Below are 21,701 nucleotides of genomic sequence, written 5' to 3'. Positions count from 1 at the left end.
TCCAAGTGCTATGTGAGCTGCTGGGGAAGGGCCCTGGTTTCCAGGGGGTCACTATGGTGGCATTATTGGCCATCAGTACTTCTTGGAACCCTGAGTAGGCTGCCACATCATACCTGCTTCCTTGGAGCGCCCACAGTCATTTATACCGGCGATTGCCCCGCACACACACTAACCTCTCTCTATAGACCGCTTGGTCTTGCTACAGCATTTGGTTGAAGCTATTAGTCTGCTGTGGTCTCAGCCTGATTTATCCTGCTGAGACTTGGCAGCAACTCTGCAGACACTTCCAGGAGAGGGAATGAACCTGTCGGTTACTGGGCTCCCACCAGGAGCAGGTGCTACACCAGGCAACTTCCTGTATTATTTCTGTTTTGCTCTGATAATTTTCTGTGAGATAATTGGTACATCCCTTCTTTACAGGTGAGAAAGCTGTATCCCCTTTTCAACGTCTTATAGGTAGTTAGGAGGACAGCTATAGGTCCCATGAAAACCTGGATTGGTCCACTCTAGGGTCTTTTAAGTACTCCGTGGGTTCTATTATTTATTAATGGACACCACAGTCTTTGCACACAGGTCTTTATGGTCCAGCATCAGAGGAATTATTTTTCAACTCCAAGAATTTCATTCTTCTAGACCAGCAGTTCTCAAAGTATGGGCCCCAGCAGCATCAGAACCCCCTGAGAGCTTGCCGAAAACATAAGCTCCCAGGTGACACCCCAGACCTGGTGCCTCTGAAACTCTGGGGGTGGGACCCAGCAGTCTGAGTTATAACAAGCCCTCTAGGGGATTCCAGTGCATGCTCACGTATGAGAACCACTGGTCTAGTTAATTACTAGTCATTTCACAAATATAAAAACCAATCCCTATGAGCCCAGCTGCTATTGCAAGCAAGGAAGAAAGCAGAGGAAGGTGAGAAGTCACTGTATAGTTTTCACAGTGGTGCGGGGAAGCAGTATATAAGCCAAACATCCCAGTAATGAAATGTTATTATTATTGAGTAATACTTGGTGTTTACTAAGAAATGGTCAAGAACAAGTCAAGGTCAGCATATCCTTTGGAAGCCAGGCTAGGCAAATAGACTGACATCTTGAAGGGCGGATTCAACTCGCATGCATTGCAGGATTCGGCCCTTAATAGGTCCGAAGGCTATGAAGTGGAAAGAGAGCAGCCTGAGTTGGTCCACACTTCTTAACTGTGTGTATCTTCAGTGAGGCATCTCACCTCTGAGCCTCAGTTCCCTCATCTGTAAAATGGAGCTATTGTAGCATCATGAGACACATAACTTGCCACCTTTCTATCTTGTCCTCTTAACTTTTCTCCCCAAGTTGGCTATGGGAACCAGTAAATTGTCAGTAAGCAGGGGTTGGCTGTCATTACTTGTTGAATGCATTTGTCAGTAGGGGAAGATGCTTATCAAATAGGATGACATTTTAATGCTTAAAGAATGAAACTCACTTAGAAAATTACTAAGATGAGAAGAGCCAATTCCTCAGCAGTACCAGATATGGAAGCTATTACCATGTCAGACGTTTAAACCTTGGCCTTCAGCATTTTTAGAGGAAAAACAGCTTGCGTGGCAGAGGCCTCTAGATTCCTTAAAGATGAGGCTGTTAGGGTGTCACAGTCTGCTGGGGTCCGATAAGCAGCTGGACCCGTGACAAGCGAATAATTTAGCTTTTTTTTTTGTGAGGTTCAGGCCCTGGTGCCTTATCAAGGCCTGTGATGAGGGTCATGACATTTATGAAAAAGCTGGGATTCCACGTGCAGTGGCTTTCTGGTCAGTAACATGCTCTTAAAAGGAAAAAAAAAATCAACATAAGATTCTGCAGAGGCGATGACTTATTCCTGTTCTGTGAATGGTCGTTTCCAATTATCTTTTTAATGAAAGCTCCATACTTAATCAATAGCGGTTTAGGCAGCAGCCGCCACCTTTTGTAATATATGAACTAATGCTGTCATCACTTTGATCATTGATTTTTTTTTTATAGCAGCTTGTGGGACTCGCTAGCTTGTGAAATTAATACAGTCATTATTGAAGCAATCTGATAGGTAATGAGTCAATCGTGTCTTTATTTCAATGAGGCTAATTGTCTTGGTGGCCCTGGCTGATAGAAAGTGTTCTGTAAAGCGACAGGGTTGCAAAACAGAGGTAGCAATGTCTGGCGGTGCGAATTTTCATTGTCCCATCGAGAAAGGGTTGGCTGCGGGGTTGGTAGAGTAGTCTCCATTACAGAACATACATTTAGGGGAATGGAGACTATTGAGACCCGTTGTTCCAAGCGGAATCAAACTACAATGCAACTCCAAACTTCAGGTGTGTGTATCATAAAGGATGAGGAAATGAAGCCTCATGGAGAAGGGACGCAGGAGAGGAACTCAAGGTTTTGCCTTCAATTGGATCACTGGTTACGTGAACTTGAGTCAGTTACATGACCGCCCTGAGCCAATATATTCCTTATAGGATTGTTTTGAGTGTTAAAAGGAAGCATATGAGAAAGGGCCTTGAAAAATGCAGGCGCCATGCAAATGTGAAGTATATTCAGTGATAATTGTAGTCTTGTCTGGAGTTAGATAGAGGGAAATAAATCCTGGTATTGCCACTTGCTAGTGGAAGATCATGGGAACTGCCCTTTTAGCTCCAGTTTCTCCCTCCATAAGACGGGGGGATCATAATAACTACCAGACGAGATTATGCATGTAAAATGCTTTACATGTGCATCAAGCGGGTAGTTCTGATCCAGAACCCAGTACGGGCTCCATGAAATGTTAACCATTAATTGATAATGTCACCGATTACTTGATAATGTCACTGATTAAGATGGAGCTGTCCCGTGCTTCCAGAGAAACCGAACACCCTTGGGGTTATACGCCACATCTGGCTAAGAAATGCACAGGGCTGCAATAGAAGTAAGCAGAAGGGCATCTGAAAAGTGACCCCTCCCCCTGTCACTGACTCTCATCCCACCATTAGAGCATCTTGCCTTTGCCTCTGGGGAGGCGAGACCAACTGTAGCTACTGTACCACCTCTACTGGCCCCAAAGCTTCAGGTTCTCTCCGAAAACCCTTTTGTGTTCCCTGCTATCTGTTCGCAGGCGGCCCTGCAGGGTGCCGAGGACACAGTAATCACATTGCTGCAGAGGCCTTCATCCATTATTGATGAGCCAAGGCCTGCAAACTGTGGACCGCTAGCTGTTTTCCAATAGATGCCTGAGTGCCTTCTGTGGGTGGCACCAGCCTGGCTCCATTCTCTCCTGACCAAGGAGGGCTGCCCTCACTTCCCCTACATTCTCTGGACCAAGTATTTCCAGGACACCGCTTCTTTCAGATGGCCCTCATAAAAAAAAAAAAAAAAAGAGAAAAAGAAAAAAATGCACACTTCCATGCCTGACACCAACGCCACCAATTCAACCTTTCGTGGGTGCGAGGCCTGGGAATCTGCATTCACCACACTCCCCTGGTGATTCTGGTACCGGGTGAAGTTTAGTTTTAGGCAGATCCGTCCTAGCACTGGGTCTCGGAAGAATGTGTGCTGGATCCCCTGAGGATGGCATAAAAATGCTTGTTCTGATTCAGCAGGCCTGGGTGGGGCCCAAGATGCTACATTCCTCACGCATTCCCCGCTGATAATGGCCTTGCTGGTGGGTGGACCACATGCTGAGTCCCCAGGGGTGAGCGAAAGGCAAGAGGAGGCATCGGGAGACAAGATGCTTTGATCCCTTAGACCCTCGGTCAAGGGCAACTGCTAACCCATATTTCGGGTGGATGCAAGAGAACTGGGGTCTGAGCAGCAACCACCGCCCCCTTCAGACAGACTGATTCAGTGGAGGAGAATTCACGGGCCACCTTCTCTCCTTCCAGGTTTTCCTTAAAGCAGGCGTGGTCTCCAGGCTTGAGAAGCAGCGAGAGAAGCTGGTGTCTCACAGCATCGTTTTGTTCCAGGCGGCCTGCAGGGGCTTCCTGTCTCGTCAGGAATTCAAGAAGCTGAAGGTATGGTGGCCTGTGTGCCTCGTGACCCCAGCAGAGGCACGAGATCCTGGAAAAGTGGCATCCATACTGGTTGGGGGGCTGTCATCCCACGCTTCTCACACCTGCTCCCGGTCCCAAATCCCCCACAGGGTATTGTTAATGTGCTGATTCTGATCCAGTGGTTGTGGGGGTCTGCATGTCTCCTGTAGTGGTGCCAATACAACCAGCCCACGGACGCACTCCGCGTGGTGAGACTTTGGGTGACGCTTTGCAAGACGTTGTTTCTAAGACATTGACATCAAACTGCCAGCAATGTCAGCCTTGATCTAGATATCCATGAGGTTGTCCACGCCCTTGTGGGTCTACGTGTCCCATCTTCCACGGGCCAAGCAGAGAGGGCGAGGGCAGGACCCGGCCATTCAGGCAGTTGGCACCAAAGGGCCAATTCAGAGTCTGCAGTCCTGAACCACCATCTTCAGAGATCTCCGGAGACTGAATTTCCTCTCTGTCGTCTGCACAATAGAGAGAAGGCAGCTTGGCCCCAGAGACAAACAAGACTTATGTTCAAATCTCCCCGCGTACTAGCTGGGTGAAAACAAAACGAGATCATGAGCAGTGAGTCCAGTATGTGGCACAGCCACTGATCAAAAAACACCGATGGCTATTACCTTAGTATTATTGCTGTTAATTACCGCTCCTAGCCTGGAGTCTCATTCCTGTGCCTTCCGCGTACGCCTGTGAATTTATAAATTCAAGTATATGCACTTGACAAAAGCAGGCAGAGACAAGCGCGCTAATAATGAAAATGCTGTGGACAATCCCACTGGCCCACTGCCCTCAAGTAGCTTATACCTTGGGATGGTTTGGAAGAGAGGTTGGTTAAGAACCTGGGCTGTGTCTGTAGCCAGACGGCAGGGGTTCAAGTCCTGACTCTGCCACTGAGAAGCCGTGTGACACTGGGCCTGTGACTTGACCTCTCTGTGCCTAAGTTTCCCCACCTGTGAAACAGAGATGATAATAACACCTCCCTTCAGAGGACTGAGCTAAGGTGTGTAAGACGCTCAGGGCAGAACCCGGCATGTATGACGCGCTGTACCAACGGCACATGTGTTGGCTGTGGGGGTGGTGAGACAGGAGATTTTCTGGGCTTGTTAGCACAATTCCTCCCTCCAGGAAGAATGAATTAGGTCAGTGTTTCTCAAAGTGTTGTCCCCGGGCTAGCAGCATCTGTCAAGTGGGGAATTGTTAGCAGGGTGGGTACTTGGCCCGGACCCAGACTTCCGGAATCGGACCCTCTGGGGATACGGCCCCGCCTCCTGTGTTTTGACAAACCCTCCAGGAGATGATGAGGCACACGCAGGTTTGAGAAGCATGGAATTCGTGTGAAATACACTGAAAATGATATCTATCCCCGAAGTATCAACTAACAACATTGTTGTGGCCCTTGTTTCTGGTGGGCAGTTTTAGGGATTTTCAAGGATTGTTTTCCGGCCTTGCGTGGTAACTTTTGAACCTAATCCGATGCTACGATGTGACCCATTGTATACTACGTTCTACGTCTCGTCCTGTTATTATTATGAGGCCATGCAAGATTGAATTGTGGCGTTATGCCTGATGCTGAGAGCCTGACTCATGAAAGGAAGCTTTTAAAAAACTTGAAGTGTCTAGTCCCTTCCACTAGGATGCAAACCCATTTCCTCCGTCCCCGATGCCCCCCTCTGCAGCCTTTCTTTCCTTCACCTTCACCCGGTTGGGAAGGACCCCTCAATTCTCTGCTCTGTCTGCAGACCCGTCGGCTGGCCACACAGTGCATCCAGAAGAACATGGCTGTGTTCCTGGCGGTCAAGGACTGGCCGTGGTGGCAGCTCCTCGGTTCCCTCCGGCCCCTGCTGAGCGCCACCATCGGAAATGAGCAGCTCCGTGCCAAGGAGGTGGGTTCACACGTCAGGCAGGGTTCCAGGTGGCTACTCCCTCCCCACACCCCATCTTGATGCTTGCATCCGAGACCCAGTACCCCCACGTCTGGAAATTCTCGAACTAGGAATGTTCTGCCCAATCGCCCTGGCTGCTCACTTCCAGGCATCCCTCTGCTCCCATCAACACAGCCCAGCTCTGCTCTAGGCTCTGGGGACTGGTGAGATGCACCCTCCCTACCCCAGGTGCACGAACACTTACCACTTATCCCAACGTGCAGCCTTTGAGTCCTTTATCTTCTTACCTCACAGAACACACTCCCTTCACTGGCCCTTCTACCTGTCAGCACCTACCTTTGGCAGGTAACCGTTTTTGATTGGTTTCTGGTTTATCCTTCCTTTTCGCGAAAATTAGAAAATACGCACACACACTATTCCTTTCTTTCTTACACAAAAAGTAGAATACTGCATATATTCTCCTGCAACTTGCATTTCTCACTTAAAAATAGTTTTTGAAAATCATGCCAGGTCCACTTTTTATAGAGGCTTCCTCATTCTCCTTTCATGGCCACCTAGGACTCCTTTTCTGAGTGTTCATTCCATAGTTCATTCCACCCACCTGGTGTGGGTGCATTTCACTTGTCCCAAATGGTGGCTTCGTAAGCACAGTGCTGAGCCACCAGCAGAAACGTCATATTCAGGGAGGGGGAAGAGCTGAGCTCACCATCGCATGCAGACTAGTCTCTGGTTAGCAATGAATGGGTCCTTTCCAAAGATTTACATTCAGCCCCTCAATGGGGCTGGTGTGGACCAGACTTGCATAAGCAGAGACATCAATATTCTAAATGGTGAAAGTGGGGGGGGGGTGGGGGGGGGAGAGAGAGAGAGAGAGAGAGAGAGAGAGAGAGAAGGGAGAGAGAGAGAGGGAAGGAGGAAGTAAAGAAGGAAGGAAGGAAGGAAGGAAGGGAAAGAAAGGGAGGGAGGGAAAGAGAAAGAGAGGGAGAAAGGGAAGGGAAGAGAAGGGAAGGAAAGGAGAGGGAAGGAAAGGAAAGGAAAGGAAAGGAAAAGAAAGAAAAGAGTCCGTTGTATGAACATAGCACCTGAGCCTCGTACAGATAGACTGGCTGAATCACCCACTCCATTCCCCGGCACTCTTAACACGTGTGGAACATACACCACTGGTCCAGAATGGCTTCTGTTATGGTGTTTGTTTTTGTAGGATGAGCTTACGATGCTGAGACAGAAGCTAGAAAAATCAGAGAAGTCTCGGAATGAGCTCCGGCAGAACGCAGACCTGCTAGAGAGCAAGGTACCCCCATCCCTCCTGTGTGGGGTCCCTGTGTGAGGTGAGGTCTGCCGGTTGGGTGAAGGTGATGCACCTGGCTCTGCACCGAGTGCGCTCCTCAAAATAACCATGTGAGGTGCATGCTGTTATTGTCCCCATTTTACAGAGGAGAAAACTGAGGCCCCAGGATGTTAGGTATCTTCCCAAGACGACACAACCAGCAAGTGTGTACTTGTCATCTGGCTCCTAAGGGAAGAATTTATTAAATAAGTCATGAAAGCACAAGTCTCGGGGGGAAAATGATACATTTGACTATTTTAAAGTAATAAACTTCTGTTTATCGAAGCATAAAATGAAGACACGCCACATACTTGGAGGTAAAATTTGCAACACATATAACAGACAAAGAGTATCCAGGATATGTAAAGAACTTCCTCATATCATTGGAAAAAGGCAAACACCCCAAGAGGGGGGGAAATGGACCCCCCAAAATAGGAATGGGCAGTTCCCAAGAGGGGAACTCTTGTTTCCAGCGTTCAAATGTTCAGAAATTCATATGGGTAATAAACTCATGAGAAGATGCGCAACCTAGCTAGCAATCAGGATATGCAAATTAACACCACGGTAGGTATCATTTCACACTTCAGATGGGCAAAATCTAAGTCTCATGCAGCCAAGTGTTGGCAAGAATGTGCAGCAGCGGGAACTTTTCTGTGCCGCTGGTGGGCATGTAAATTGATCTCACGTCTAGATGCCTGAGTGTTGTGATTTCTTCCTCCTCCTCCCCGACTCCTCTCCCTTCTCTTCTTCCTTTTCTCCCTCCTCTTCCTCCTTCTTTCTAAATGTTCTATGAAGGTCCAACATGCAAATAAGTACACACGTCATACGTCTACATCTCAAATGAATTTTTCAAAGTGAACAGCACCCAGATTGAGACACAGCTCACCCCCACCTCCTTCCGAATCCCCCCTTCATGCCCCCTTTCAATACTACCCTGCGAGGGTAACCACCAAACTGACTTCTAACCCTATCGATTTGTTTTCTTCTGTTTTTGAACATTACCGAAATGCAATCAAATGTGTGTACTCATTTGTGTCTGGTTTCTTTCATGTGACACTTATGTGTGGGACATTCATCCATGTTGTCATGAGTGGCTCTGTACTATGCATTCTCATGACTGTATGGTATTCCATTATGTGTATAGATCACTACTTATCTGTTCTACTGTAAGTGAACATTTGGCGGCTTCCAGTTCTAAACTCTTAGGAATAAGCCTGCACATGTCTTTGGTGCACATCTCACACATTCCTGTGAAGACTCTACCTAGGACTGGAACTGCTGCATTTTAAGTTATTTCTGCGTTCAGGTTGGATAGCTAATGCTGGACAGTGTGCTAAGGTGTTTGTGTCAATTGACACTCCCACGGCAACAGGTGCGAGTTCCGGTTGCTCCATATCCTTACCAGCACTTGGTGGTGTCTGTCTTTTTCATTGAGCAATGTTGGTGGGTGTGTATGAGTGCCAGCTTGTGATTTGAATGTGCACCTTTTCACACGTTTTTGGCTCTTTGGTTATCCTTTTCGGCAGAGTGGTCTTTCAAGTGAAAGGACTATGGCTTTTCTTATTGATGCGTAGCAATTCTTTATATATCGTGGATATAAGTTCAGTTGTTGGACAGGTGTAGTACAGATGTCTTCTTCCACTCTGTGGCCTGCTTTTTCTGATGCAATAACGTGGAAGTTGTATTTTCTGAAGCCCCGGGTGTCTTCAAAACTGCCAAAGGGTGAGGAAGAGATCAAAGGGCTGCAGAACTCCCAAACCTGCTTCAATTTGCAGCAGATGCACTTTTTTTTGGCTTCACTCTGTATTTTATCGATTCTCAGATGCACATTATTTTCCACCTTTGTACATCTCTGGAATTGAAACGCCTCTTAACAGTCAGCGGCGTCTCACACTAAAAATTGGCAGCACTTTCTTTTCTTATGTTCCATCACGGTGAATCTTATAATCAATGGCCGCTCAGATTTGGTGAAATGTAGCGTATGGGGCCCCAAGTAAAATTTTATTTGAAGAAAGGGCTCTAATTCCCTCTGCGTCCCCTGCCAAAGCTACTGTTGATTTGTATTGGTTGCGTTAGCATTTTAAAGAGTGCCGGCAACACTGTTAACCCTGTAGCTTCCCCAGGCCCATCTTCCAAGATCCAGGAAGGGATCTGGATGGACAGGTTCTTGGCAGCTTCTTTAATGAGCCCGAGGCAATCCTGACACAGGTGGTCATGCTGCCTTAGGGCCGTGGTTCTCGTACTTGAAAGTGTCCCAGAGGACGTGGAAGAAGACAGATTATTGGACCCCTGCCTTAGAGATCCTGAATCAGTGGGCCTGGGGTGACCTTGGAGCTTCTGTAATTGTAAATTCTCAGGTGCTACAGAATCTGCTGATCCAGGGACCGCACATTGGGAAACATTAGGTTAGAGACCAGATCAAATCTCTCTCCTTCCATGAGATTCTATGTTGGTGACTTTCTCTTAACAGTTGGGGAGCAGACACCCCGGCAGTGCCGTGCATCAGGAAGACACCCCGGTTCCCGTTCATGGCCCCGGCACCCCACCCCCGTCTCAGTGGAGGGGCGGAGACAGTTGATAGAAATGTAGCCGAAACGTGGGCCTCATCAGTGGAAGCCCCATTTGACGAGGCTTATTAAAAAAGACAACGTTACTGCAAAATGATTTAAGTGCTTCATTTGCAAAGGAGCAGCAGAGGAGATGGGGAGGAGCCGGCTATAAATATTCTCCAAGCACAAATCTGCCTTGATGCAAAGTGGGGTTGTTTATTTTCCCAAGAAAGCGGGCCTGTCTGCTGGTAGGAGGTTCCTATAAGGCCGTGGGCGCTCCTGGGGATATATGAGGGAGGTGTTTTGTCTTCTCTCTCTGGAATACAGTTTGGGCTTTTCCCAAGACCTTATTCGTGGCAACAGATGGAGTCCTGTACACTCCGATATTTGGCCTCATTTGTGTGAGCAGAGTCCCTTTTGGGGCAGGAATGGCTGAGAGACTCCACCAGGATATTCCACCAGGAGATTGAGGTCACAAAGTCCATTTGCAAAGTGCTGGGGGACTTTGGTCCTGATGGTCGTGAGGGTGGCTGGAAGCTTATCTCCAGGATGGGGAGGAAAGAGCCAGTCATGTGCCCAAGTGGTTACTGAGCCTAGATCACACCCCAGGTCTTGTGACTCCTAGTTCTGTGCTCCGCCGCAGCACGGTGCCTCCGTGGGGACGATGTGGCATTCTCTAATCCCCAGGAGAAGGAGACTGCCTGGTCTCCTGTCTGACCCAGGATGTCAGCGTCTCCTGGGCCTTAACTGCTGGCCGTGCTGGGGAGGGTGTATTTCAGCAGACAGCTGGCCGCAGAGGCTCTAAGGCTGTAATGTGGTGTGTTCCTAGATACCCACAGTGGGGTTAGCTAAGGCCTGACAGAGGAGGGCACAGCGGGCATGTTTTTTCTGCGTGCCTCAGTTTCCCATATAAAGATTGGCGCCATCATCTCTTCCCTACCTCCCTTGTGACACAAATGAAGCATCCCAGGACTGTGTATAAGGTAAGGGACGAATCCGATGGCCTGAGCTAGTATATCTGGTACAGGAGTCGAGCGCTGATCAGAATGGCTGGCTTTGTACACTTACTGCTGAGGGATTGTGGGAAAATTCTTCAAGTCTCTGAGCCTTTGTGTCATCAATAAAATGGTGGCAATAACTACTTCTTCTCCCTGGAATTGTGCTGAGGAGGTGCATACGAAGTCGTTAATACATTGCAAGCCTTCAGACATGCACTCTTACTAATATGCATTTGAATTCCTCTCACCCTCCCCCCAGCAGACTGAGTTCCTTGAAGATAATGATATGTCTTAGCTATTTCTATGCCCCCACAGGGCATTCACTCCCAATTGAATAAATAAATGGAATAATGCTGAATTTAATAATTAAAGTCACAGTTAATGAGCAGAGTGTCTGTGCCAGGTGCTATGATAAATCCTTTACCCCATTATCTGATTTTACTTTCATGGCGAACTGTGAGGAAAACGTTAGTACCCCCATGTTTAGATGAGGAACGTGAAGCCCAGAGAGGTAGAGCAATTGGTCCAGCATCACACAGCTGGTGACTGGCAGAACCGGGATTTGAACCTGGGTCTGGCTGACTCCAAACAGGCTGTGATAAAGGGGGAGCATCTACCCAGACTAGGAGTGGAGTCAGGAGGGCTTCTTGGAGGAGGAGTCTTAAAGGATGAGCGGGAGTCAGCCAGCTGACGCAGTGGGAGCATTCCAGGTAGAAGACACAGCAGAAGCAGAGACAGAGTGTGGGGACCTGGTCTAGCACCTGTAGTCCTGGTGGTTGGAATGTGCCATGGGCGGTGGGTGGTTATGGGGTGGGGGTCACACCATGAAACTGGGCCACATCACAGAGGCTCTGACAGTCATGTTAGGTGTTTGAACTCCATCCCGAAGGTTTGGAGTTCAAAGAACATTTTCAAGATGGGATGTGTGGGTGACAGCACCCGAGGAGTTATTTCCTCTTGGGGGGGGGGGCAGGTGTTGCTAGGGAACTTTGAAGTCCCCTTTGAAAGCTCACTAAAGCTCATAAGTGCCCCTTCCACCCCCAAGGCCATTCGGTGATGTGTCATCCCCATGTGCCCTGCTCAGAAACATGACCCTTCTCCCGGCGTTCTTAATGAAAGTTGCTCCATTTCCACCAAATGTGAGACTGTGGAGCCCTCCCTTTACTCCTTGGTTTACCTACATGTCTTAGTTCATATTTTTCGAGCCTCCAAGAGGCAGTTTGATGGCGTGGTTAGGAGTGAGGGCTCAGGAGCCCGGCATAGCCAGCTCTGTCGCTGGCCAGCCGTGGGTCTGTCGTTTGGGTGAGTGTCTGCAGCCTGGTGATTCAGTTTCCTCATCTGCAATCTAGAAATACCAGCCCCTGCCTCTCCGAGCTGCTGAGGGTTCTGTGCGTTAACCTGTGCTGGGCACGTGGTAAGAGCTATCTGGGTAGTGATTGTTATTAGGGTAACTATTACTGTTACTTAGTAGCGGGTGATGTGTTGACTGGGAAGATAAATATATAGGGGGATGCCCGAATTGGTCCCCAGTGTCTGTGGGGGAGCCCTAGAGCCCGCTTCTAAGCTAGAGATTTGTTCCGAGTTTCCCTTAATGACTGGGCAGCTTTGGGGGCAGGTACCACGGGACTGGAGTCTGAAGCCACAGCTTAATCTCCTTGACAAATAAACCGCAACCAGCCAGCTGCCTCGGCAGTTAGGTGGGCCTTCCTTCTCCCTATTGGTTCATGTTCTCTTCTCCCTTTTTGTCCCCCCTTTTTTCCATTGTCTCTTTCAGTTCCTCAGGGTGACGGGGCTTCCCTTTTGCTGGGGGTCTGCATAGGTTCCCTTTGGCCATGGCCTGCAGGCGCGGTTGGGGTCCAGGTCTTCTCTGGCCTTTGATCTGTACCCCACTGGCTGTTGAACTTGAACTTCCTGATCCACTGCTTCCTGGTCTGTTTCTGGTGGTTGATGACTCCTGCTCCACTGACCCCTGGGGGCCTGGGGGTGGGGGACTGAGCTGGATGGTGGCTGTGGGACAGAGGACAGTGCTGTAGTTATGAGCCAGAACCAGGGACTCAGGCTGCCCAGACTGCACTCCCTCTGCGACTTATCAGCGATGATTTGAGCAAATGGCTTCACCGCCCAGTGCTTCCGTTTTCCGTTCTATGAAAAGGAAATAACAAAAATACCCCCTCGTAAGGCATTTGATGAGTTTAAAGAAGTTGGCATATGCCAAGAGCTTAACACATGCCTGTCCCTGGCATTTGATGAGTATCAGCTGTTTCTCATACCAGGGCTTCTAACAAACAGATCCTTTTTTGGTTAAATTGAAAAGTAGAGGAGGAGAGTGGAGGGGCCTGGTTTGTTCTCTGCAGGAAAGATGGTCTGCGGAGTTTTGAGATTCCTTGAGTTTAAGAGCCAAGGGCACGGTTGGGCCAAGGCATGGGTGCCCCACCTGTGGTTTTCTTATCACCCCAACTGGACAGTGAGGTCCTTGAGAGCAGGGTCTGGCACACAGGAGGTGCTCACATAATGAATGACAAGTGACAGCGACAGTCCTGGACCACACGTGTTTGGTATTTAATGTCCATCCAATCCCCATTACCCACTGTTCCTCCAAACGGCCAATGATACCAATGGTCCGGGTATGTTATTTGTTTGACTTGACGCAAATGTACAGCAAATTCACTCACGGTTGTCCCTTCTCTCTGGCAGACCCTGGAGCCATTGTCCCTAAGTAGAAAGAGGGTTTCTGATCATTTGGCCAAGTGGTAGATCCATCGGAGGTTTCAGAATAATTTCTAGTTAACTGGTCCTTGGGTGGACCCTTCCGGTTTTGTAAGTCCGGTTCTCCCCCTTATTAAATTGGTTTTTATTTCCATTCACCTCAGCTCTGGGCATGGAGCCCACCCCTCATGTCTATAAATAGAGTCCTTGGGCCCCTAAATGTGGGAAGAAAGAGGGATTTGTGGGAACAGGGGAAGGTCAGGGCCTACTTGCCTCTGTGAAGAACACCTGTCATTTCCCCAATTTGAAAAGGCTAATTGTCCGTTGGGCTCCAGACCTGGATTCTGTGGAACTCAAAATTAATGCGTTAAATTAATTTTGTGCTCCCTTTGCTCAGGCCGATTAGCACAAATTAAATTTCACACTAATTGGTTAAGGCGGAGCGAACATAGCCCTGGTGTTTGAGATCAATGCTGATCTCAGAGCCGGCAGCGAGGCGCATGGTCGGGGCACCCCTGGGTTACACTGGCCCATGTGTGGTGCCTACTGCAAACGATTACTTCTCAAGCTCCAATGTGTCTGTCGGCCCATGAGCAAATCTAGCCCATCAAAAGCCAAGGTGAGGCCAACATCAGGGGGACATAGATCCAAGAAATTCTATAGCAGGAATTCTTAAACTTTTGTACTTAAGAATCACCCTGGAACGCGTTGAAATTCAGGTCCCTTGGGTCCCACTGAAGAGATTATGGTTTGGGGGGACATCAGAATCCTGGAATTTGCATCTTAACAACTATCCCAGGTCATGGCAATGCACGTGCTTCCCCAGAACACGTTAAAGACAACAGTGTCAGGAGTAGCGGAAGGAAGCCCCACCCCCAAAGATGTCCAGGTGCGCCCTGGGAGAGCCCCACCTCCATGAACCGCTGGTCATTGCTTAGATCTGACCGATCTGTGTTCAAGTCCCGGCTCCGCCACTTCTTTGCTGTGTGACTTCAGAACACTCCCCGGAAGCCTCCTTGTTTGGTTTGTTTGCTTCTATTGAAATCGGCACCGTGGCCTGAGCAGTCACTGGTGGGTCAACAAGATGGGAAGAGGATGAGCTAAAGGAGGAAAAATGGTGGTGAGCATGGAAGATACAGGGTAGCCCCAGTCCATGTAGCTCAATTACTATGTTTTTGGACTATTTTAAATATATATTGTTTTGTGTTTTTCTGAGTACAAAAGGGATTTTAAAAGTCAGCAGTACAGAAATGCGTCACAAGGAAATTGGGTTCTCCTGTGACCCGATCTCTCCGGCCAGAGGGGGAACCTATGAAGATTTTGGGAGTGTCTTTGTCTGTGCAGCACAAGCAACAATGGGAACAGGCCAAAATTCTATTCTGCAACCTTGCTGTTTTCCCCCTTGGCACTACGCGGTCTGACAATTAAGTTCGCGAACTCATCCTAGAAAAAGTGCTACATACCTCATTGCTGAATATCACTGTGGTCACCTTCGAAGGACTCCCCTTGGGAAGCCATGCACCAACGCCAGCGCCTAGTCCACCCTTCAAAGCAATTTTGGAACTCTTTTTCTGGAATGGCCATCAGAGCTGTCATCGTATTACCCTTGATGTCCTGAATGTCATTGAAATGTCTTCCTTTCAATATTTCCTTTATCTTTGGGTAAAGAAAGAAGTCATTGGGGGCCATATCAGGTGAGTAGGGGGGTGTTCTAATGCAGTTATTTGTTTACTGGCTAAAAACTCCCTCACAGACAGTGCCGTGTGAGCTGGTATATTGTCGTGATGTAAGAGCCATGAATTATTGGCGAAAAGTTCAGGTTGTCTAACTTTTTCATGAAGCCTTTTCAGCAAATAGTAAACTTGGTGAACTGTTTGTCCAGTTGGTACAAATTCATAATGAATGATCCCTCTGATATTAGAAAACGTTAGCAACATCGTTACAAGTTCGCAAACTTAATTGTCAGACCTCGTATGTCTTGGGGATTTTTTCACGTTGGAACTTAGATCTGCATCCTTCTTCTTCACGGAGCAGCTGAATGATATTTGAGGCGTATCAATGGGTCCCACCCTGGCAGGACCACTTGTCGTCTGTGTGATAACACTGCATAGTTGTCCCCTCAGTGTGACACCAAGGGTCTGATGGGAGACTGAGGTGTTTTGTTTGTTTGTTTGTTTGTTAATTTTTATTGGGGAACAGCATGTTTCTCCAGGGCCCATCAGCTCCAAGTCGTTGTCCTTCAATCTAGTTGTGGAGGGCTCAACTCAGCTCCAAGTCCAGTCGCCATTTTCAATCTTTAGCTGCAGGGGCGAAGCCCACCATCCCATGCGGGAATCGAACCGGCAACCCTGTTGTTCAGAGCCCACGCTCTAACCAACTGAGCCATCTGGCCGCCCCTAGAGTGAGGTGTTTTGACGTCTTCATGCACAACATTTATGGTGTAGAATCAGAGTGACAGGAGGACAACAGGCATCACCTAATTCAACATACTTTACAACGCAAGTGACCAAAGCCCCAGCGAGGAAGAGACTTGTCCAAGGTCACACAATTATGTTAGTTGTTGTGTCTGGACTTGAACCCTATACCTTGCCTCTATCTTTTTTCTTCTCTGCCTCTTGACTCTATCCCATGCTTTGCATAAGTGGTAGCCTCAGTTTCAAGAGCGACCCTTCTTCTATACAAGGTTCTTTCTGAGACTCTTGGTCATGAACAGTCCACTCATGTGTTTCTCTCCTCAGTTTCTTTAGCATATCCTTGAACTTGGGAAGCTGCGTTTTGAAGCAGTAATGCCACAGAAACCCTGACCCCTTTGGCATCTGTAGTTGGTCAGTTAAATGGGGGGGTGGGGAGTGGAAAGTCAGGGCAAGTGGGAATTCATTAAAAAATAGACATTTTTTATTTTTACCTTTAAACATGTCTATTTGAACACCCTGAGGCAGGACCAACGCCTTTTGAGGACGAGCATCTGACTCAACACCCACTTCTTTCCTTCTTAAACCACACCCCTAATACGTGACTCTATGATTTCCGGTTTTGATTTCTTTAAAGCAGAGCAAATTGCAAAGTAATCTGAATGCCAAAACCTAATTTTTTACTTCTAGTTTTTTATCGTTTTGCACCTATACCGATCTGACAGACTTTTAAAAAAGCAACTCACGTTTTTTATTCCTTCCAAAGCATTCAACCTAGTTTTCATGGCAAATCTTTGTTCAGTCATATTTTATAGGTTTTGTGTAATAGCTCATCAAATAGGTAATTATGGTAAATATGCAGCAGGTATAAATGGGGAGGGACACACACACAATTGATACACAGCGTGCATGGCCATCACTTGGGAGAGGCCGATGGACCACGGGGAACCGTAGAGGTTTCCTGACTGGAGCGTCCCTATGTGGCTGGCATCTGTGAGTGTGTCTCATGAGGGAGCCTGTTGGTTGGTCCAGAGAGCTGGCTCACTAAAGGATGGCTAAGAAGAGTTTCTGCTAGAATAACTGGTTTTAAATTGAGCCACTTACTGTGTGCCAGGCACTGGACTAAGCTTTATGTGGATTATCTCACTTAATTCTCAAAACACTTCTGTAAGTGACCCCCTGACCTCTGAAGCTGAGAAACATGAGAATCACATGGTAGGCATCCTGCCTGGTTCAAAGTCACACAGCTGGTGAGTGTTGGGCCGAGAATTCGAACACATGACGATCAATACAATTCTGACGGCCGCGCTCTTAACCAGGTCATTACATTAAAGGGGCGCCTTGCCATGAGAGCCAGTGATTTGTTCAAAGGTGATCCCTTGGAGTATGTGTGTAGGGGGAGAAGGGTTGGTGGCCCCAACAAGTGACACTGCTTTAACCCTCCCCACCCCAGTTTGCTGATTTGACCACAGAGCTCGCTGATGAACGCTTCAAAGGAGACGTGGCCTGCCAGGTGCTGGAAAGTGAGCGGGCAGAGCGGCTGCGGGCCTTCCGGGAGGTCCAGGAGCTGACGGTGAGTGGTCCGGGGTGGTGGGGGGTAGATGACCAGGCTGTTTGGGAGAGGTTGGGCCTGCTCCCGCCCTCACATCTGGGATGGGTAAGTCTAAGCAAGAGGCCTTGGCGTACCCACTCCCACGCTCAAGGTCCTGGAGGACATTTGGGTCTTGCCAAAGACGTGCCCTTGGCCTTAGAGGTGCCCCGGATGAGGACTGTCTGTGTTGGGAGACACTGGAGACACTGTGTGGGTGAGATGGCCAGCCCAGGCTTCTGTGTAGCTGCAGTTCGAAACCTCGAGGCTTTTCTTCCAGAGCAAGTATGAGCAAGTCCAGAAGAAACTGGGAGAAGTAGAGAAGCAGTTGGAAGAAGCCCAGCAGAAAGTTCACTTGAATGACTTGGAAAGGAGTCACGCTGGAGGAGGTGAGCAGATTGGAACCCTTGGGATGACATGCTGGTGGCCAAAGCTGGCCTTTTGTTTCATTCATTCATCCATGCATCCATTCATGCATCCGTTCATGCATTCATGCATGCATGCTTTCATTCATGCATCCATTCATGCATCCATTCATGCATCCATTCATGCATCCATTCATGCATCCATTCATGCATCCATTCATTCATTCATGCATCCATTCATGCATCCATTCATGCATTCATTCATCCATTCATGCATCCATTCATGCATCCATTCATCCATTCATGCATCTATTCATGCATCCATGCATGCATTCATCCATGCATCCATTCATGCATCCGTTCATGCATTCATCCATTCATACAAAGCACTTACCTTGCAGCAGACACTGCCTTAGGGGTTGAGGCTTGGTCAGAGCACACAAGCACACACCTAGCCCTCTTGGAGCTTAGAGTCTAGAGGAGTCTAAAGGGCAAATGATTAAACAGGTAATTCAACCACCTCGCAAATAACAAGTAATCACTGTGACAGGTGCTGTTTAGTAAGAATGCAAAGAATGGTCAAAACAATAGGGACTCTATGGGGAAGGCACCTTTATAGTTACAGGAATAGTTTTAATATAAATGTTGTGGAAGGCAGTTTAGTGGTTCCATGTGGAATCTACACAATTGTACCTGTGGATTCAAATCTAGATTCTGGCTCTTAGCAGATGAGTGGTTTGGGGCATAGGAATTGTGCCTGGGTCTCTCCATCTTTCAAATGGACGTCATCATAGATGAGCAACAGAAAGCGTTTGGCTGTGTATGTGGCACAGAGTGCTGGGTAGCTGTTAGTTACTTCATCCTTACTACCACTGCTAAGAGTGGGGTCGTTATCCGTGCTCATAACCCGAGGAGCAGAGACTACGACTGTTCCCATTTAAAAGCAGCGTCAGGCACGCAGCAGTTATTGAATAACTGGGGAGAAGGTGAGAGCTGCCCAAGGACAGGTGTGCTCAGCAGAGCCTGGGCTTTCTGGTGGTACCCATCTTATCCAGTTGCCTGGAGACTCACATACCATGGTTGGATGGGCATGATGACATCTTTGTCCACGCCTGTCCCCAGTCTAAATGAGTCAGGTGAAAGGATGCCCAGTGTGTCTGTCAGCTTTTCTAAAATGTTGACATCATGCTTTCAGTGACCCCAGAGAATGTCTGCCCTAGAAATACGAGGGACACTCAGAGGAACGGAGGTCTGGAGATGGTGGAAAGAGCCAAGGCACATTTGCTTTCTACTCCATTCTTGTTCTCCTCTCCTCCTGGCTTCCCCATGGCAAGCATTTCCCTGGCAGGTTAACACGGAGGAGTCAGAAATTCTCTGATCGGGAGACCCCACAAGGTAGGGTCCACCCAGGGGTGTGGGAAAGGTATTTGCATAGAACTAGCAGTAGGGACAGGGCCGTTTTCCCCAGAGGAGCTTGGGCTCCAGTTTCATCCTGACTGTGATTTATGTTCACGTGATACTCCCGAGTTTGTTTTCCTGTAGAAAGTTGTGGGAATTGAAGGAAAGGGGAGATGTGCACAGCTGTTGAGCACATTCGCCACCAGTTCTGGGTACTGATTTCCAGGAAGCCAACCCACAAATATGTTGTGTTTCGTTATGAAAGTAATACATACTCATCAGAGAAATTTTCTAAAATAGAAGAAAGTTGGAAGAAGCAATAAAACACTTAAATCACACCACTGCAAGGCCACCCAAACCTCTCCCATGGATTGAGCTGGAGCACAAATTATTAAAAATGTCTGTGTTTTTGCTCTATGCATGGTTAAGTGTTTAAAGAGAACCTTTTTATGGTGTGTATCCTGCACTGAGCTGGACCCTCTGGGGGCTCCAGAAGAACTTTAGTTGGTCCCTACTCCAGACACTTGCCATATAAATGGGGAGGTCCAATAAACCCAGGAAAAACGTGATGGGCTGAGCTGTACATACTGATTAAGAATGGCACCCGTGGGGAGGGAGGTTGGCGGTGGAGATCAGCCTTGAAGAATGGAGAGGTTTCCTCATCTGCTCGTTACCCATTCGTACCACTTAACTCTGTAGCACATCACAGCACACAGGGCGTATCGTTCCACTACACAAATGCTTTCTGCTTCCTCTTCCTTTTGCAGGCTATACTGTTTGCTACTTGAGATTTTGTTTGTTTCTCCCCAGTGAGGAGACAGGATTCATTTCCCACCGTGATATTATTTACCTTGGTGGAAACTTGAACGAATTCTCACTCCTTACAATTATGTCATTCTTCTGTTTCAATTAGTTATGTGGGAATCCCTACTGGGGTCATCTCCTGCAAGACCCCAGTCCTACCACCCATCCATCCATCCACCCATCCATCCATCCACTCATCTGTCTGTCCATCTGCCCTACCATCCATTTATCTACCAGTTTATCAGTTCTCATGTCCACCCATCCACCTATGGAACATTTATGATATGTTAGGCATTGTGGTAAGTCTTGGGGACACAATGTGAACAAAAATATGTTTGCTGCCCTGTGAGTTTGAGTCCTTTTCTGGATTTTCATAAGCTTCCCTTCTGAAAGCCCCAGTCATGCTTGGCATTAGCTGTATTTTACATGTTTATCTCCCCCACTAGATTTTCCTGGAGATAGAATGTTTCCTTATTCATTATCCTTTGTGCCTGATATGCAGTAGTGTGCTCAATAAGTGTGGATGGATGGAAGGTAGATGGAAGAATGTATGATGGATGTATGATGGATGTATGATGGATGGATGGATGGATGGATGGATGGATGGATGGACAGATGGATGGAAAAATGGAGGAATGGATGGATGGAGAGATGGATGTGGGGTGGATGGATGGATGGGTAGATAGATGGATGCATGGAGAAATGTATTGTTTGGATGGTCTCTATTTTAAGCTGTTCACTTATGGAATGTTTCTCATAGGTCTAGTAGTATATGAGATAGTATACAAATGGTAAAAAAAAAAAAAGAAATCATAATATGGTCTAGCCTATTCCATTCAGCCAGTTTTCATCAACCAGCAAATAATTTTTTTTTCAGATCTTTACCAAATCAAGGGATTGTTCTGTTATCTGATGGAGACATCTTGTGACCAATGTCTCTTGTCATTAAGCATTCAGTAGACACTTTAATTATTACTTGTTGATTTCTTTGTTAATTCAGCCAACAGTCACTGATTAATATTCTGTCACCCAATGTGGTTGGCCAGTAGGATGATTTCAATGGGTGAATTTGTATCAACCTGGGGAAACTTCCGTGTGTAGGGAACTCTTCTAGAGGGTATTGAGGATCCACAAATGACTAAGACATCTCTGCCCTCAAGGATTTTCTTTTTAAAAGAAGGGTATGTGTACACTTGTGGAGAAGTTGAACAGTATAAAACAACTGAGCTTAGACCAGTGAGCAGTCAATCACGTTAGACAACAGGAGGTGGTCAGGACAGGCTACCTGAAGAAAGTTTTATTTTTAATTATTAAGTTTGGACTTGAAGCAGGATTTCCTAACCTGAAGTCCAAGGTCAAGCCTCAGGAACTCTGTGAATATTGTGACACTGTGTAAGTGGAGGGGAACCCCCCTCATTCACCCAGCCTTCGTCCTGGTCTCTCTAACTTTGGTGAACAGCAGATGAGTGGCAGATGCGCTTCGACTGTGCTCAGATGGAGAATGAGTTTCTCAGAAAGCGGCTACAGCAAGTCGAGGAGAGGCTGGACTCAGAGCTGACGTCCAGGAAAGAGCTGGAGCAGCAGGTAAGAGGTGGTAGAGAATCTGCATCACAAGAGCGTCAGAGATTGGGCAGGTACACGTTCTCACCTCCCCTAT

The 21,701-nt window shown here is 47.6% G+C and overlaps 1 protein-coding gene across 1 annotated transcript in view; it reads left to right on the top strand.

Annotated features, from left to right (window-relative positions):
* The window catches only part of MYO18B (myosin XVIIIB), a 242,549-nt gene that overhangs the window by 98,080 nt on the left and 122,768 nt on the right, over positions 1-21,701 (top strand). The window contains exons 23-28 of the mRNA XM_088800962.1: positions 3,860-3,988; positions 5,755-5,898; positions 7,100-7,189; positions 17,343-17,462; positions 17,758-17,866; positions 21,504-21,628. Coding sequence (XP_088657088.1) covers positions 3,860-3,988; positions 5,755-5,898; positions 7,100-7,189; positions 17,343-17,462; positions 17,758-17,866; positions 21,504-21,628 — 717 coding nt within the window. The remainder of the gene's footprint in view (positions 1-3,859; positions 3,989-5,754; positions 5,899-7,099; positions 7,190-17,342; positions 17,463-17,757; positions 17,867-21,503; positions 21,629-21,701) is intronic.

Source organism: Rhinolophus sinicus, chromosome 9, assembly GCF_057876585.1.
Source record: "Rhinolophus sinicus isolate RSI-liver-muscle chromosome 9, RSI-T2T, whole genome shotgun sequence".
Classification (NCBI taxonomy): domain Eukaryota; kingdom Metazoa; phylum Chordata; class Mammalia; order Chiroptera; family Rhinolophidae; genus Rhinolophus; species Rhinolophus sinicus.
This window is presented reverse-complemented; position numbering and strand designations above follow the sequence as displayed.